The sequence below is a fragment of the Lynx rufus genome, unplaced genomic scaffold (assembly GCF_022079265.1).
Source record: "Lynx rufus isolate CCGP_SWC_20201006 ecotype Redwood Valley unplaced genomic scaffold, mLynRuf1.p SCAF_10, whole genome shotgun sequence".
NCBI classification, from domain to species: Eukaryota; Metazoa; Chordata; class Mammalia; order Carnivora; family Felidae; genus Lynx; species Lynx rufus.
The window spans coordinates 76,772,981-76,790,787 of record NW_025814824.1 but is presented as its reverse complement, the minus strand read 5'-3'; the positions used below and the strand labels follow the sequence as shown (position 1 = coordinate 76,790,787).

Genomic DNA, 17,807 nt, shown 5'->3' with positions numbered 1-17,807 from the left:
CACTTGGGATTTTACAGAAAGAAGTCTGGCGATGGGGTTGCTGATCTTTGGGTCGGATGAGGGATTTAACAAGCTCCAGGAGGCCTCTATGACTAATGGATCGTTGTTCCTTTCAGGGGGAATCAGCTTTGGGAGAAACAAGGGGACTTCAGGTTCAGAGGCAGATGACGAAACACAGCTGACGTTCTACACGGAGCAGTACCGGAGTCGCCGCCGCAGCAAAGGTAAGGGAGTCCTTGGGAAGGTTCCGGAAGGCTCCAGAACTAGCGTGTGCAGGACGTATGCCTGGGAAGCAGACTTTGTGCTCAGGCACAAACCTCGGCTTTTCTTCAACCTTGTCCTGATCTGGTTAATGCAGCCTGGCATCTGAAACCCTGGCTACACCAGTGATGGTCCTTGTATAGCTTCTTTATTTGCTCTCTGTCCTACGTCACTCCCCAAAGGATTTGGGGAAGAATTTTTTTTTTTTTAAGTTCGTGCTGTTAGAAAAAAAATCCAGCACAGGAAATGAAATAACGAAGGGAATCAGATTGAAAGCAAAATAAGAATAAAGAAAATGATTCAAACCCAGGTTAGATCGATGCAAGGTGATCTATGCCATCCTGTGTTGTGTAGTTCTTAGAAGGTGCTGGCAATTTAATGTAGAGATTTAGCAATCAAAGTCCAGAAGGAAACATACTCAGCAATAAAATGTGCAGGGTCTATGGGCTAGAACCATTTGTTCAGGAAATTCTCTTTACCTGACATCCAGGACCAGAGAGAAAGTTCTGTAGTTGGTTCCTATAAAGAGGACTCCTTTTGCTATCTGGACTGTGTCTTCAACAGATGAAATCGTATTGATGCATCATTATTTCTCTCAGTGACACTAAAGGTAAGGAGACGTCAGATGCAGAAGCGGCACTCCAGAAAGGGCGACAACCTTGGTGCTGAGGTCCACTGTTCTTTGATGGTTACACATACTCCTGAGGGGAGAATAGAGCGTATTTCACCCGGGAATGTAATTCCTCATCCCTGTGTTTTCTAATGATGGGGAAATAGCAAATTCAAGGTTGCAATTTTGGAAGAGAACAGAGGGGCATAGGCCTGTAATCCATGCTTGTGATTAAGGAGCGATCCAGGGGCTTGGACCAGGCCCAGGAAGAAGCAGGCGTCCTCTGGCAACTAATCAAGGCATGTGGCCCTCTCACCTCTGCACCAAAGTGGGCTGAAGAAGGACCCAGTGTAGGGAAGAGGGAAAGAATCTCTGTCGTGAAACAGTTTGCGTGCATTGCACGCATGCATGGTGGACATTCAAAGATCATGGGTCACGTAGCTTCTCTGGGCAAATTTTGCTCTTAGGCAGGTATCTACCTTCCCTATACCTCAGTTTTCTCATCTGTGAAATGGCCTTCATTGACCTAGAGATGAATTTTGGTTAAGTTACAGAAAAAATTTGTCATGGCACCTGCTAAGGTAGACATTAGTAATGTGAGTTCAGCCCTCATTGTTGGTTTCCTTATGTCCCGTACCCTGGCACCTTTCATCGAACAGGCCCTGTGTGGGGAGTATCTCTTTTGACACATCAGCTTGGAAGGTTTCTCAGCCTTGGAATAATCAGGCCTGCCTCTCACCCCTTCCCGAGCCTTGGCTCACTGGTATCTTGCTGTGTTGAGGATTTTGGAGTTGGTGATGGATGATATTCTTGACCTGTCTTCTCCCTCCCCCAGTCCAGCAGCCAGAACGAGGGCTGGGGAAGTCGTTGGGTCTCCTCTGCAGGACTGGGCTGTTTACAACTAACTGGAAAAACATCCATCACAGAGCACGCCCCTTGTAAATCGGAGATAAACTTTAAAAAGAAAAGCAAACGTGAGCCACCGGATTGGAGATAAACAGTTTGGCCCAATGCCTCCATGTACTGCGGAAGGCCAGGCTGTGTTTCCAGGGTGGGGAGGACACGGCTGGGATGCATCCTCTCCTACCTTCCTTCCTGGCCCCTCCTGCCAGCAGACGGCTGCCACTCTGTCCCTCTTCGTGTCCACTGATGGCGAGCCCTTCTCCCTCTGCCTCTGGCTCCCACTGTGTCTTCCTCTTCCTTCTCAGTGTCCTGGGCTGGCTTGCTTGCCTGCTTGTTTAATTTCTGTTTCTCTTTTCTTGTTCTCCCCTTTTCCTCTCTTCTTCCCTCCTTCGTGTCTCCAGGCTTCCTTCTCTTCATCCCTCCATCTTTCCTTTGTTCTCTTCTATTTTCTCTGTTTCTTCTTCTCTCCTTATTATCTCTTCCTCTCTTGCCCCTTTCCCCACCACTCTCTCCCCTCTCTTCTCCAGCTGTTTCCTGGGGGATTCTTCCTTCCTTCTTTCTTCCCCCTTTCCTCTATCCCGCACTTCTTATCTCTATTCCTCCTTTCCTCCCTCCCTTCCCAGGACCCCGGGATCATGACCTGAGCTGAAATCAAGACTCTGAGGCTAAACTGACTGAACCGCCACTGGTATTCTTGGTTTGAAATGAGGTAGTGATAGCGCCCTCTTGGGGTAAGTGTGAGGATTAAATAGGAGCCTGAACATCTTTATAACTACAACCCCCAGCAGCAAGCTCTCCCCTCTTTATCACCTTCATCCCAGTTGGTATCACCTCCATCCTTTGCTTGAAAACAGCTAAAATCCCTTCTCAACCATGTCACTTAGTGTCTTCCAGTCCCTTCTCAACCCTGCAGCCAGAGTGATCATTTTGAAAATGTAAGTAGGGATCATGTTGCCTCTCTGGCTAAGAAGCCTTCAGTCCTTCCTTCTGCGTTTCGGGTGAATGTGTTGAGTGGTTGGCCGCCCATTTACCCCGGGCTCTGTGTCCTCCTGCCACCCAGGCCTCTTCTCCAGCACTCCCACATCTGTCCCACCAGAACTTTCCTGGAACAGCCACCCTTGGACTCACTGTGACATCTCGACTTAAATGGTATGCCTTCCGCTGTGTCATCCCATGCCTGATTGCTGTTTCCTTATGTGGTAGCTCCTGCGTGCTTACCCTGCAGACTTCATCCCCACTCTATTTACCAGTGTGTTCTCTGGGTGATGTCTGTATCCTCCACGGAGCTGGAAGCACCCCAAGGAGAGGCACATTGCCATCTGTACTTACCTTCCCAACCCCAGCACCTAACACGGGGATGGGTCCGGGGTGGGCACCGGCTTAATATATTTGGATGAACGACTAACGAATGAATGAAAGAAATTTTTGGCCCGGTGTCTGGATTATAAGTGCCCAGGGCGGATGCTGCTTTTCTGTCAGACTCTCTTGTCTTTGCTCACTCCATTTCCACGTGCAAGAAAAGGGTCTGCCCCTGGTGAGCGGGACTGAGGCCTCAGCGCTGCCCAGCTCTTGTACTTCAAGGCCTCCAGGGAAGGACATGCCAGGTAGTGGGGAGGAGGGCCTAACTCCTGAGGTTGAAAACCCACTCTGCCTGATTCTTTGAGCATGGTTGGAGTGTGTGCAATCTGAAGGGATGTGACAAGTTCAGGAGGTTCCCCAGCAGAGAAGGATACACCTAGAGCTAATGGTCGAGAGAAGGCATGGGATGGGAGGAGAGAGGGAACATCTAGTGGGGTTTTCCTACCTAGTCTCTCTCTAGCATGTCGATGTAGAAGGTGCTTGAGTCAGCTACACCTGGCTGTGAATCCTGCCTTTACCTCATCCCCTTGGTGTGGCCATGGGTGAGCGGCATCGCCTTCCATGTAAAATAGAGCTGTTGACACCTGTCTCCCAGAGTGCAAGTCCAGAGATGGGAGGTTCCAGGACTCCGAATTTTTTTCCTTTCTCCAAAAATTCCCCTTGTCTTGGAAACATCCTGAATCCAAAATTAAGTCGACTGAAATTTCATTTTTGGCACTAGGAGCGACTGGAAAGGAGATCTATGATAGTCTGAGATTCCACCCTGGCTTCCTTGAGGCTCTGGTTTTTTGTAAGGGCCCTGAGACTGTCATTCAAAGGCGTCTGGGAGAACCAGGGGGAACCCATAAGCAGAGAACAGTAGTAATCAATATGGTGAGTGGGCAGACAGGAAGAGGGACAAAGAACCTGAGGAATAGGGACTGAGAGACCAAGATGTGTGTGTGTCTGGTGAGATTTCCTGAATCAAGAGTCAGCAACCTTTTTAATATCAATGGCCAATTCATAAACCTTTTCATCTTGCAGGCCATGCAGTTGCTTTTGAAACTATTCAACTCTGCTCTGGTACCTTGAAAGCTTCCAAAGATAACACATAAATGAATGAATATACATGTGTCCTAAGGAGTTTTATGTCCAAAATCAGATGCTGGTCCAGATTTCACCTGTCGCTCACAGTTTGCTCACCCCTACCCTAAAACCCCCACATCATATAGGTGGCCCTCACTTGTAGGACTGGTCCAGGACACTTGAGTGAAATCTTAGAATGCTTTGTGTAATGAATCTGATCTCCTATCCTGCATGATCTTGCTGCCTAAAGGAGCCTATTTATCAAGCACAGAGGTCTGGTTATGGTCAAATAAATAATCATTCAATCCATCACTTGTTTGGGGTATGACAATTCTGACTGTACCCCACAGGATTAACTAATGAAGTAGCTGGATATGATAGGTTCCCACTGGGCGGAATTTCACCTTTATTAACCAGAGATGACACTCGGAAGGACAGTGGACCCAGAGTTAGGAGATACGTATTGAAGTCTGTACCCCTACCACTGACTCACTTAGTGACCCTTGCCAAGCACATGTCTTCTTGAAGCCTCAGTTTTCCTATCTGTCAAACAACAGTATTTATGCCTCATGTTACCAACTCTGAAGCTCATTCGAGTCTAACTTATATTTATGAAACAAACAACCTTACTAAGCATGATGCTGGGCATTGTGGGAAATGGGGCCTAGGCTGCAAGCCTCAAGGTGGTTATAATCTCCTAGGGGGTGATGCAGTTCACACAGCGAAGCAGTGCTGATCAGGATAAGCTAGTGTATAATTGAAGGGCCAGATGAGAAGTGCAGATGGCCTGTCCAGCCCCAGGCACAGTGCTGAGCAGCAGACAAAGCAGCTACAGCTGCTGGATGGTTCCAACAGTGCAAGCACCCGGCAGGGGCCTCCCAGCCCGGCTCTGTGCGGTTGGCCCTGTGGCCTTGGGCTACTATCTCTCCCTCTCTGGACTTTGGTCTTCTCATTAGCTGGTTGCCCAGCCAGTTTCAGAAACCCACATTTTCTTCTTCCCAATCTCATGCACTTTCTTCTAAGCTTTGCCAATTAGTTCCCCAGCAGAGAGAACCAGAGCATGGCTGCCCGCCCCTGCTTTTGCCTATATCTTTGTTTTAGTTGGTAGTTTTAATTCTGTGATTCTTTTTTATTAATTTTTTAATGTTTATTTATTTTTGAGAGACAGAGCAGGCACAAACAGGGAAACAGGAGAGGGGCAGACACGGAATCCAAAGCAGGCTCCAGGCTCTGAGCTGTCAGCACAAAGCCCAACACGGGGCTCGAACCTACAGACTGCGAGATCATGACCTGAGCTGAAGTCAGATGCTTAACTGACTGAGCCACCCAGGCGCCCCTTAATTCTGTGATTCTTAAACTGAGATGTTCTGTGAGTGATAAGAACTCTTGAATTGTAAACTCAACTTTCTGCTAAACTGTTTGGATATGTGAATTTTTCTTTATGATTTTCCCTGCCTGCATGCACGCACATGCAAACGTGGATTAATCCTCTCCTAAGGGAAGAGGACAGGTGAGGGAAATTCAAGCCATATGTGCAGAAATCAAGGCCTCTGGGGATTGAGGGTAGGAAACCATCCTGAAATAGAAGGGGAGGATGCCAGGGTGGAGCAGAGACTCTGGGAAGTGGGAATGGGGTGGCATGAAAGTTTAACAGATCAGTACCTTCCTGTTATGAGGGGAGAGGCTATGTGGTGCTCTGGGGAAGGGGGGCACAAATGGGAGCGATGGCAGGCACTGGGAAGAGCCCGGGTCTGTGGTTTGGGGAATAATGGCACATGGGCCAGAGAAATAGACAGGAGCCACCCCATCCTTTAGCCACTGTTTCCTTTCAGAGCACAGGATATTTTTCACTCCTAAAGAAAGGACTCGTTCCATTTTATGTATACAGAAACAAAGGCTCAGGGAAGGGAAGCCTTTTCCCCAAGGTGACAGTGTTTGCCTTTTCAACTGGCAAAGCAAATGGGACAAAATTTTAACAGCAGGGGAATCTGGGCAAAGGGCATATGGATGTTCTTATACTTGCAGCTTTTCCATCAGTTTGAAATTATTTCCAGACCAAAGTATTAAGTCAACAGTTGTCCTTCTAGGCTAATTCTTGGCTTCAGAAACAGCAGGCAGGGGTCCAAGTCCTTGGTCTGCTGTTTCCTAGCTGTGTGGCTTAGGGAAAGGCACTTTCCTTCTCTGAGCCTCAATTTGTTCTGGGTTAAGGAGGATCAGTCTAGTATTAGTCCTTCTGTTCTTCCTTAAGCTTGGTGTGAGGGTTAAAGGAGATCATGTGTGCACAGGACATACTTAGCTGGGTGTGCCTGCCTTGTAATCACTGTTCATTAAATGGTAACCAGTTAAGCACAGCAAAATGAGTGCCTCAGACACACATGGTTTCATGGCCTTTTTTTCCCAATGTGTTGACCTGCACATTGGTTTTGCTTCTAGAAAAAAAAAAGACTAAACCTTTTCAGTAAGAACATGAATTTGCTTGGGCTGACTGCTTGGGGACGTTGCAATTTGGGTTTTACCTTTGCGTCCTTGTGCCTTGCCTGAGGTCAGCCTCTTCCACAGGCACACCTGCAGGATGCTTTAAGCTAACCTGCAGGGCACCTTCTAGGACCTTCTACTCAGAAAAGGGTAAACACCAAAGATTGGTGGATAGGTATTTAATCATTTTCTAAGCCTTTGTATCTAGAGTGACCTTGAAAGAGTGATCCAGTACCCAAGCTGTGGAGGGAGGGAATGGTGGTCCTGGTATGGAGGGGACAGAGAAGCAGGGTTCCAAAGTCCTTATTTCCCCCATCCTCATTGACCCATGTGGTCTGCTCCTCCCCAGGAGCAGGAACTCATACAGAAGACAGCATGACAAAAGGTTACTTGGGGGCCCACAGGTGAGAGCATGCCAGCAGAGGTAGGCTTATCTGGTGATCCCAGGGCCTCAACATGGGGATGGGGAAAACTGGGGCAGGTTAGGACAGGGTGGAAAGCCAGGGAGCAAGGGTGCTGGGTGAGCTGGGTGGGAAAATGGAGACAAGAACGGAGGGAGGAAGCACCAGGCACAACAAAGTGCCATGACTACTGGAAGGTTCCTATCCCAGGTGTTTGTTTATGAGAACTGACCAAGACTTTGAGCCTCTGGTTCCTTTCTGTCAACCAAGGAGGTAAAACTGGATGCTCTCTAAGTTCATGTTGGTAATACTATTCTGAGTGTCCGTGACAGAAAAGTAGACAACCAGGAGGGAGGAAGAGGGCAAGACAGGAAGCACAGTATGTGATGTACTGAACTTTCTCTACACCTGTCTGTGCTCTTTATATGCGTCACCCCACATGCTTCGGAAGAGTACTGTCGGATGGGATTATTTTCATCTTCATTTTACAGATAAGGAAGCTGAGATCTAGACTACCATGGAGTAAGGAGAGCTGGGATTTGCACTTAAGTGGTTTGGTTTTAAAATCTGACCAGACCATTAGGTGATTGAGGTAACAGGTGAGACATGTACCGCAGTACCTAGAACAAGGCGTGTGCTAGAGACAAGAGGCAGATACCTATGTCCTTGCTGATGCACAAAGCCTGCTGATTGGATCCAGGACAACTTCCTGGCGTCAACTCTAAGTCCTCCATGGCCATCTGCCCTGGGAAGAGCTAGGACCACGAATAAGAATGGTCGGAACCAACTCAGGAACTGAGAAGTAGTTCAATATGGAGGACAAAAGTGGTGCCCATAGGGACCAGCCTTCCCAGGGCACCACCAGCAGTGGGAGTCCTGGTATTTGGTCCCAGTAGGAAAACATAAGATAGAACTTCCACTGCTACATTGGAACCAACCCAGACCGATTTGTAAGAGCCTACTGTGCTTTTCATTCCCAATTCTGCTCTGAGTGATGTCGCTTTGGTAGCTTATCATCAGCTGCAGTGGATGTATTCACACCATGGAAACTGGCAAACACAGTAATGGAAGTTTCCCCTTCCTCCTTGGAGAGCTCATTGTTAAGCGTTTACCATCACACCACTGAGAAGAACCTGTCAGTAAGAAGGAAGAATTTAGCTGCAGGCTGGGGTGCACAACCATTGTCTAGACATAATCTGAGCAATCCAGAATTTACCCCTAGGACCACTCCGTGCACTGAGAATAGGACAAAGGAAGCCACAAAGTCCAAGGCTCTGTGCACTGGATCTCTTTTCAGAAATAGATGACAGGGTCAGCTGGGGAGACTGGGTATTTAGGGCCTAAGTAGAATCTTGGACGCTCTGGAGTGAGTCCTGAAACCTGGGTCAGGTCAGAGCCAACAGCAGGACAGCTGTCCTCAGCTGTGTGGTAAGGACTGTTGGAATTGGGTAGTTTTATGGCCAAACTAAACCTCTGAATCACTTGGAAAGCTTTTTAAAACACCAGTTACGTATACTTATCTCAGGCCCATTACATGGGATTTCCTGGTCCAGGGGTACGGGTATTGGTATAAAATCCTTTCCAGATTCTAACTTTCATCCAGAGTTGAGAAAACTATGCGTTCCTTGACACATTAGCCCCCAGCACATCCCTGTTCCTCTTCTGGCATTGGGCCCCCATTGGGCCCCCATTGAGTGTATCCCCCCTTTCCCAAGCCAGGAGCTCGAGTAACAGTTATAAGAGGAGTAGCAGTCTATCGAAACCATTCATTAAATGCTGCTTTGGTGCCAAGTCTATTGCCTAGTCACTAAACTTCCTACGTGATCAGTTATTGTCCTTGCGTTATATGTAAAAGAATGAAACTAACAGCAGACAGAGTGACCTCTCCAAGGTCACAGAATCAAAATGGCCTTGCGGGTCTGAAGCTTGAACCCCATTTTGGTTAGTTCCAAAGTCTGTTGTCACCACACCCCAGTATTAGCCTCTAGGAAGATCTTCCCTCTTATCACAACTCTCGGTCTGGTAGGTAGCTGTGTGTGGTTTGCAGTAAGTGGATACCTTTCTCTAGATGGTTCCAGTAGCTTATGCAGACCATCTGGAGAGATTCCAGTTGCCCTCATGGAGAGATGAGACTGGGAGTTTGGATTTCTCTTACTGAAAGAACAGTCGAATGCAGAAACCTAGCTTTGATCTACACCTGCATTTGGCCCCATTTATTGAGACATTAGAGAAGAGAAGATTATGTATTCAGAATAGTTAAGGGCTAAAAATCCCACTGTCTGATGTCTCTCTTTTCTCCCTCCCCTCAAACCTCAGAGGAAGTAGACATTGGGTTGTTTTTGTTTTGTTTTGGTTTGGTTTGGTTGTTGTTGCTGTTGTTGTTGGGTTTTCTTTTCCTCTTAAAGATTCCACCCAGACTACCTCTCTCCAACCTGCAGAAACATCAAGCAATGTTGGCAAATGAGGGTTCCTTGAATGCAATGAAGGAGGCAGACAACTTCAAAAACTCCTCCCTAAGCCCGAGATGGTCCCTGAAATATTGTTTAAACTGTTCTCAGTTCTCCTCCTCCTTTGCGAAGCCAACCAGCTCAGCACCTGACAGCCCAGCCCTGCATCGAAGGGAGGGAGACGCCTGTCAGGAATCAAATGGGAGACCAAAGGCGATAAAGCAAACATGTCGTTTTTAGTTGCTTACACTAGCGAGAAGGAATAATCAGTCTCTCTCGCTTTCTTGTTTTTCAACTAGGCTCAGCAGGATTTTCCCCCCTGTTCCTTACACTGAGAGATTGCGACTCTCTGCCTCCCGCCCCAAGCATGAACACTCTGTCATCCCCTTTTTTTTTGCAATCCTGCGGGACGGCCAGGATTCTCTTACCTTGCAAAAATTCTTTCCCAGATAAAGAGGTGAAACCTACCAGTCAAGATCGCCCGCTATGTGTCAAGCACATTGCAAGATGCTTGCACGCGTGACCTTATTTAGTCCCCAACTCTTACTTTGGGTGATCTTCGACAAATTGATTTACTTTCCAGGCCTCGGTTTCTTCCTCTCAAAAATGAAGCTGATAATCCCACTTTTCAGGATTTATGATTACTAAGTGGAATTGTGTGTCACTGGAGTATAAGGTATATGAATGAAGATAGTGAGAAAAAAGGCTGGGAGTGGATCAAGAAAGACATTGAATACCGAGTTCGTTCATTTTTATCCATTCCCTTGATCAACTAATATTTTGCTAAATACCTAATTCTGCTGAGAGTCTATGGTAAGGACCAGGTATTTCATAACAAATAGACCAATGATGTGACTCCTCTCATCAGTCTTGCAGTCTTGCAAGGGTGAAAAGGGAAGGAAGAGAAGTATTTCACAAATAAATACATACATTAATATATCATTTCCAATGGGGAGAAGTGCCTTTGAACAAGAAAAGACAGAGGGAACTAAAATAATGGGGAAATTGATGATAGGCATCTTTGAAGAACTAACATTAAAGCTGCTACCTGAGGGATGCATGCATGGGGGCTGACCATGAACACATCTCCTCATGAGCCAGAGAGAGCTTGCGCTTGAACCTATATGAAATGGGGAGCCCAAGAAGGCTTTTGAAGAAGAGAGAGCCATCATCCTATTTCTGTTTTAAGCCTATCACTCTCTCCACAGTGGAGGAAGTGCCATTAGGAGGGCAGACTAGAGGTGGTAGACCAGTTAGGAGGCTGTTGAGGTAGAAAGAGAGCACCTGGGAAGGGCTGCCTGTCAGGAACAGGTGGAAACAAAGTTAGAGCCCAATGACTGTCTGGCTCCAAGAAGGTGAGCATCGAGGATTGCTGAGGATGAGCATCTGATTCTGGCTTAGGGGCTGGAGAGAGAATCATAGCGCTGGGGAAGGGCGGAGCAGCAGACCTTTAGGAGAGAAGGGGTAAGCTTGGTGTGAGAGCCGCTGCCTCTCAGGTGCCTGTAGGACTACCCGATAGAGATGCTGGCCATCTCTGAGTGCAGGAGAGCACTCACTGAGAGAAGAGAGAGGCCCAGCACTCTGTGGCTGTGTATTAACTTTCTCTTTCTGTGTAATGAACTGCCACAAACATAGCGGCTCCAAAGAACACACGTTGATTATCTCACAGCGGTTCTGTAGGTTAGAAGTCCAGTCATGTCACAACTGGGTTCTCTGCTCAGGGTCTCAAATCAGGGAGTCAACTGGGGCTTCAGTCTCCGCTGAGGCTCGGGGCCCCCTTTCAAACGCACGTGGTGTGGTTCTTGGCAGAATTCATTTCCTGTTGCTGTATGACTGATGTGCCTGTTTTGCTGCTGCTGTCAGTCATGGACCCTCTCAGGTCTTAGAGGACCCCATCAGGACCTTTCTTGTAACCCCATGGGGGCTGTTCACAGCATGACTGTTGGCTTCTTCAAGGCAGGAGGACATCTCTTAGACGCTCTTCCTTCAATGCCTCTTTTAAGGGCTCATTTGATTTGGTCAGACCCATCCAGGATAAATTCCTTTATGATCAACTTGTAGTCAACTTATTTGGGACCTTAATTACATCTGAAAAATCCCTGCACTTAATCATAGAGTATTATCCCATCATATTCATGGTCTCACCCACATTCAAGAGGAGGGGAATGCACGGTGTGTTCAGGGGGTGAGAATCTTGGGGCCATTTTGGACTTAGAATTCCCATCAGGTGGTAAATGAAGGCATGGCAGGAGGAGACAATCCTAGGAGAGGGTGTAGACCAGAAGGAGGCCCAGAATGTGTCCCTCAGTCATGGACCCAGGTTTGAAAGTGTTCTTCTCTCAATGTCCCAGGTATAGTCAAACCACTTAACGCTGCCTGGGAAGGAAGCAGATGCCTCAGGTCAGAGACATTTGTCATGACAACATCTTAAAGGCTGCAGGACCTAGGGATCCGAGGGAGATCTGTAACTAACTCAACATGCATGGCACTTTACGGTACCCCAGGTCAGTGTGTCAAACCCATCCTGTGTTGGGACTGATGGGGGACTTTTCTTCCGTGGCTTCCATGGAGTGAATTTGCTAACCATCTGCTTCTTCTAATTAGAGTAGATTTTAGAAAACATGGCATTAACTCTAGCTCTTGCACTCAAATTTTGGGGGAACCTTGGGCAAGTCTTTTTGGCTTTTCATCTATTCAGCTGGGACGTGGTGTTTGAATAAATTATATCTGAGGCTTCTTCAAGATCTGAAATTCTATCCTTTTATCACTTAATGGCCACTGTAGATCGGGAACAGTATGGCTTTCTTATGAATCATGGGTTAATAAGACATGGTTCCAGCCTTTCAGAAGCTCTTTCTCTGGTTGCTGTCCCCAGAATAAGTCAAGACCACTGACCTCTAAGTTCACCTCTTCACTCTGAGGACTAAGATGTTTTAATCCCACTGTGGATGACATGCTTATTTCTTTTACTTTTTTTCACTAATATAAATTAATAATAATAATACTAGAGGAAAATAGAAAAACAGAAACTAGCAAGAACCTTCTAGAACAAAGAGGTTATTTCATTTTTCCCCATCCTCATTTACATATATATTCTTTCTCATCATTGTAACTATAATCGACACACACTTTTGCACTTCGTTTTTTTACTTGACATTTTATCATGACCATATTTTTTCCATGACACTACCCATTTTTCATGATGCTGTGAACCTGAAGATAGTCAGTGTAGCATAATCTGTAACATTGACAAATTACAATGAGCTTGAGTATCCAACAATAGGGGAATGGCTAAGTAAATTATGATGTATCAACTCGATGGAATATTATGCAACAAGATAATTGTGAAGAATGATTTTTTAAGAAGGGCGGAATTTATAAACCATGATAATTACTTTCGAGGACAAACAGAACAATTTATTTAAAAAACATGTGGGTGAATCACCATACATTATATATGTACGTATTTGTTTATCCTTCTGTTTATCATTTATACCTTGTCTGTCCCCACAAGGGGTTTGAGGTAAGTACACTTGCTGGAGGTAGCCCAGTGTACTATGTTTAATTTCTGGTCTTTGGAGCCAAACTCAGGCAGTTATGAGTCTTGGCAGAATGACCTTGGGAAGGTCATTCTAACCTATTTGCTCCTGCTTTCCTCACTGTGTAATGGCACATGCATCGTTCCTTCCGCTAACAATGAGTTTGAGGTTGAAAAGAAATAGTACAAGGAAAGCACCCCGCGCAGTCCGTGGCAGGTGGTAAGTAATGGGTAGATGGTAGCCTCAGGTCTGCCCACTTCACTTTATACACTAGGAGAATGTATCTCAGTAGCTAGGTCAGCTGAATGCAGAAGTGTTTAAATTGATTTGAAGTCTTGAAAATTGTTGTCCACCCCTCTTTTGCTATTCATTTAAACCATAGTGTGCCTGCTCTTGGGACCCCTGGAGGCATGAAAGTATTTCATCTTTACCTAGTGGAGTAAAAATAAAAGAGGATAAAGAAGAATCAAAACTAAAGATCCAGGTGGAAGGAGTCATAGACCATGAGGATGATCTCCTTGTATTCTGTCCTTGAATGATGTTTTGAGTAAAGGTTACTTTTCCTTCTTAGCATGGTTCATATCCCTATGTACATAGGAAGCATATGTGAGCTTGAGAAACAAATACTTACGTTTGGACTTCACCCCAAAGTTTGATTTAATAGATGCCTGGGCATCTCCAATATTTTATGGAACCTCTCCAGGTGTAGCCCTCATTGAGAGCTTAGGGAACTACATCAAAGATGGTTAAGACTGGTGATCCTTGCCCTGAAGGTATTTTCAAGATTGCAGAGGTAGTAAGAAATAATGAGGATTACTAGATCAATCAAAATCTGTGGCTTCAGTCTCTCTTTAGCAAAATAGATTATACTTCTGTGGTGCCCTTGGCTCTGCAACCTGTGATTCTAATTGCAAAGTAATTTTTTCTTGTTTTTGTTCTTTTAACAAAAGAAAGATGATGTAGTGTAAGCTATGTGCTAATGACCGAGGAGGTTTGGAGTGGTAGTCTTGAGATACAGGGTCCATACGTCAAGGATGGCTCTCCAGAGGAGCTAAACTGACACATAAAGGAAGGAGAGTAAAGAACCGAAAACAAGGAGGAAAGAGGCTTCTCCAATCTCCAGAAGAGACCTACAACAGGCATCTCACCATTTAAGTCCACGGTGATTTCAGTTTACAAGATTCTTCCTGGAAGCCCGCTCGGTGGGCTTAGGAAGTACACAGAGAAGTGAAGCACAGACTTCGCCCTTGCGGGTCTCAGTCTCGGTAGGTGGAGATAGTCCAGTAGACCATGACACCGGAGTGTGGAAAGCACTGTGATGGAGGAGGAGACGGTAGTGAATTCCGTGCTGGCATAGGGGAAGAGCACCTGATCAGCTTAGTGGAATCCTGATAGACACGCAGGCATGGGAAATTCCCAGGCTGAGTTTTGAGGAACAAGATGGTATTCTTTTTTTAAAATTTTTTTTCAACGTTTATTTATTTTTGGGACAGAGAGAGACAGAGCATGAATGGGGGAGGGGCAGAGAGAGAGGGAGACACAGAATCGGAAACAGGCTCCAGGCTCTGAGCCATCAGCCCAGAGCCCGACGCGGGGCTCGAACTCACGGACCGCGAGATCGTGACCTGGCTGAAGTCGGACGCTTAACCGACTGCGCCACCCAGGCGCCCCACAAGATGGTATTCTTGATTGAAAGAAGGTAGAAGATTATCCCCGACAGAGGGAACTGGGAATTGAGTGAGATTGAGCAGAATGCCTGGCATACTATAGGCCCACAAAAGAATCCCTGTTGAAAAAGAAGGAAGGAAGGAAGGAAGGAAGGAAGGAAGGAAGGAAGGAAGGAAGGAAGGAAGGAAGGAAGGGAGGAAGGGAGGAAGAGAGGGATGGAGGGAGGAAGGAAGGAAGGAAGGAGGGAAGGAAGGAAGGAAAGGAAGGAAGGAGGGAAGGAAAGGGGGAGGGAGGACATGGAGAGGGAGGGATATGCCTGGTTCATTTCGTTGAAATATCAAGTTTGAGGAGAGAGAGAGAGCTAGAGGTGACACTGGCTACGTGACTTGGACTTCATCGGGATGACAATGAGAAGCCATCACAGGATTTCAACAAAGGAGTGATGTTTTCAGATTTGTGTGGTAGAAAGGTCACTCTAACCGGATGGGGGAGGTAAGAAGGGTGAGGGAGATCAGGTAGGAGACTGTTGGAATAATTCAAGTGAAAAATGATACCATCTGGCCTAAGGCAAGGACAATGGGGATGGAGAGCATCTCCTTTATTGCAGGATGTAGTCGCAGGCCACACCCACCTACCTGTCTCATGTGGTCCAACCCCATCACCATGGCAACAGCCTCTTTAACATCCCTGGCCAGAGTGAGTGATAACAACTCTTACATCTGTTCTTGGAGGTCCTGCCTCTCTCTCTATTTTTTTCTCTTTCTTTTTTTTTCTTTTTTCCCCCTTTGATTGTATCTGATCCAACCTCACTGGGTAATTGAGTGTTTGAGAGTGAAAAATTATCTCAGCAGCTTGGCCCTTATCTTGACAGCGAAGCAGCACTTTTAATTTAATTTTGTTCAGAGACGCACGGGTAACAAATTTCACTAATCGCCTGGCTGTCGCCTTCCGCATGGTAACGAGCCGTTTGTTACCAGGCAGCCCAGCGTAAATACATGTGGAGGAGCAGGCGGGGGACAGAGACAGGGGCTGGGGAGGAAGGAAGGGACAGCTGCAATCAATATGAACTAGGCTGGGGCTCTGCCATCAGGTGTAGAATCAGAGATGGGAGGCTGGCTGTGTAACATGAAGAAAGGAGTTTAAGAGTTTGATTCACCAGAGCTTCTCCTATTCTTGCTCTGTCTCCTTCAATCTGGGTGCAACCTTGAGCAAGCAGCTGAACTATTTTGCATCTTGGGTCTCCAATCTATATAGTAGGAGTGTGAATACACTTGCCTATCTTGCTGGGTGGCAAGAATTAAGTGAGAAACTACACAGTAAGTTTATATCACCCCTAAGCATTAGGCTGTGATATTTTCAGTGCTAGTGAAGACCTTAAAGGAAAAAGCCTGCCCCCCCCATTCAAAGTTTAAATTTCTTTTAGAACATTCACCCCAGACTATTGCCCATCTTTTGCTTGCATTCCTCCAGAGATGGGGAGCTCACTCACTGCTGAGGCAGCCAATAACTCTGGCTCTTAGAATTGCCTTGCTTATGTGGGTGTGAAATGTGCATCGGTCAAGGTTTCTATGCCGGTTTAGCCCCTGCCCTGTCTTCTGGACACCAGCAAAAAGTAAATTTGCAACCTTTTTCTAAGGGACCCCTGGCCCCTCAAATTTAGATATGGGAAGAATATTGTTTCTCCTCACACACAGGCCTTCTTAGATCCAGCTAAAAATGCACAGAGGAAATCAGTGCTAGAAAAAACGAAAAAGCCCATATACGTCATGCGGCACAACTTTGCATTTTACATATGGGGAAACTGAGGCCCAGAGGGAGGAAAAGAAATTTTTAAATACTTGTTATTTATTGGTTTGTTTGTAAAATAGCTGTTATTTATTGAGCATCCATTACAGGTCGAGCATTTTGCCTGCATTATCTCAGTTTTTAAAATTTTTTTAACATTTATTTATTTTTGAAAGACAGAGACAGAGCATGAGTGGGGGAGTGGCAGAGAGAGGGGGAGACACAGAATCCGAAGCAGGCTCCAGGCTCTGACCTGTCAGCGCAGAGCCCGACGTGGGGCTCGAACCCACAAACCATGAGATCGTGGCCTGAGGTGAAGTCGGATGCTTAACCAACTGAGCCACAGGCACCCCCATTATCTCATTTAATCCTTACACTACAAGGTCTTATCCTGGTTTTATAAATGGGGAAACTGAGGCACAAAGAGGGAAAGCAGCTTGCCCATGTCACAGTTGTAGGGAGGATTAGAGGTTAGAGATTGAAGCTCCTGTCTTACTCCAAGGTCCGCAGGCTTGTCTGTTGCAGTTTTTGCCTCAAATCACACAGCAACTCCAGTAGATGGGGAACTAGAAATGAGGTTCCCTGACTGGTCATACAGCCACTCTGGAAGCAGGTGCAGCCCAGAGATTCCTATGTAAATGGCGGTATAGATCCCCATCCTCTCTGTGGTACCTGGACCTGAAAGCAAGGGAGACTGTGACAGAGAGAAAAAGAGAGCCAGCCTGTCCCTCCCTCTCCCCTGAGCCCCCTCCCCTCGCCTCTCCTACCACTGCCAGACTCCAGTCGATGGATCCTTGGTTCTGGATTTATGAGTCTTCTTGGTGTCTTTCTTTCCATCTGAGAGGGCTTGACTCTTCCCTCTCTCAGCTAATTAAAAACCCCAGCCCGGGCCGCCAGCCTTGGATCACAGGCTGCTGGGCAGAGGCGTGCTGACGCTGCTCTGATAAATCACTCCCTGGGGCCAAGGGAGGCTGGAGCATTTGTCAGAGGGACTGGGCCTATCCTGCCCTCCCCGGGGAGACTTGGGGACTGCTACAAATGGACCATGTCCGCCCCTCGTCACCCCCGAAGGGGCTTCATTAGCAAAAGGAAGGTGGGAAGCACCCAAAGCTGATGGGGTATAAGTGGCAGCAGAGTCACCTTCTGAAAGCATTTGTTAGATTGTGTCACTCCCTCATACTTCTTCAATGGCTCCCACTTGGCCTCCGTGATAAATTCTCCACTTCTGAGTCCAACGTTGGGTGAGGTGGAGCATAGCGTTTGAAAGCACTGCCTTTGGAGATAGACCCTAGGG

The 17,807-nt window shown here is 46.6% G+C and overlaps 1 protein-coding gene across 3 annotated transcripts in view; it reads left to right on the top strand.

Annotated features, from left to right (window-relative positions):
• The window catches only part of ASTN2 (astrotactin 2), an 882,297-nt gene that overhangs the window by 308,959 nt on the left and 555,531 nt on the right, over window positions 1-17,807 (top strand). For all 3 annotated transcript variants that reach the window (XM_047068551.1, XM_047068542.1, XM_047068534.1), the window contains one exon: window positions 117-224. In XM_047068551.1, the coding sequence (XP_046924507.1) occupies window positions 117-224 (108 nt within the window). The remainder of the gene's footprint in view (window positions 1-116; window positions 225-17,807) is intronic.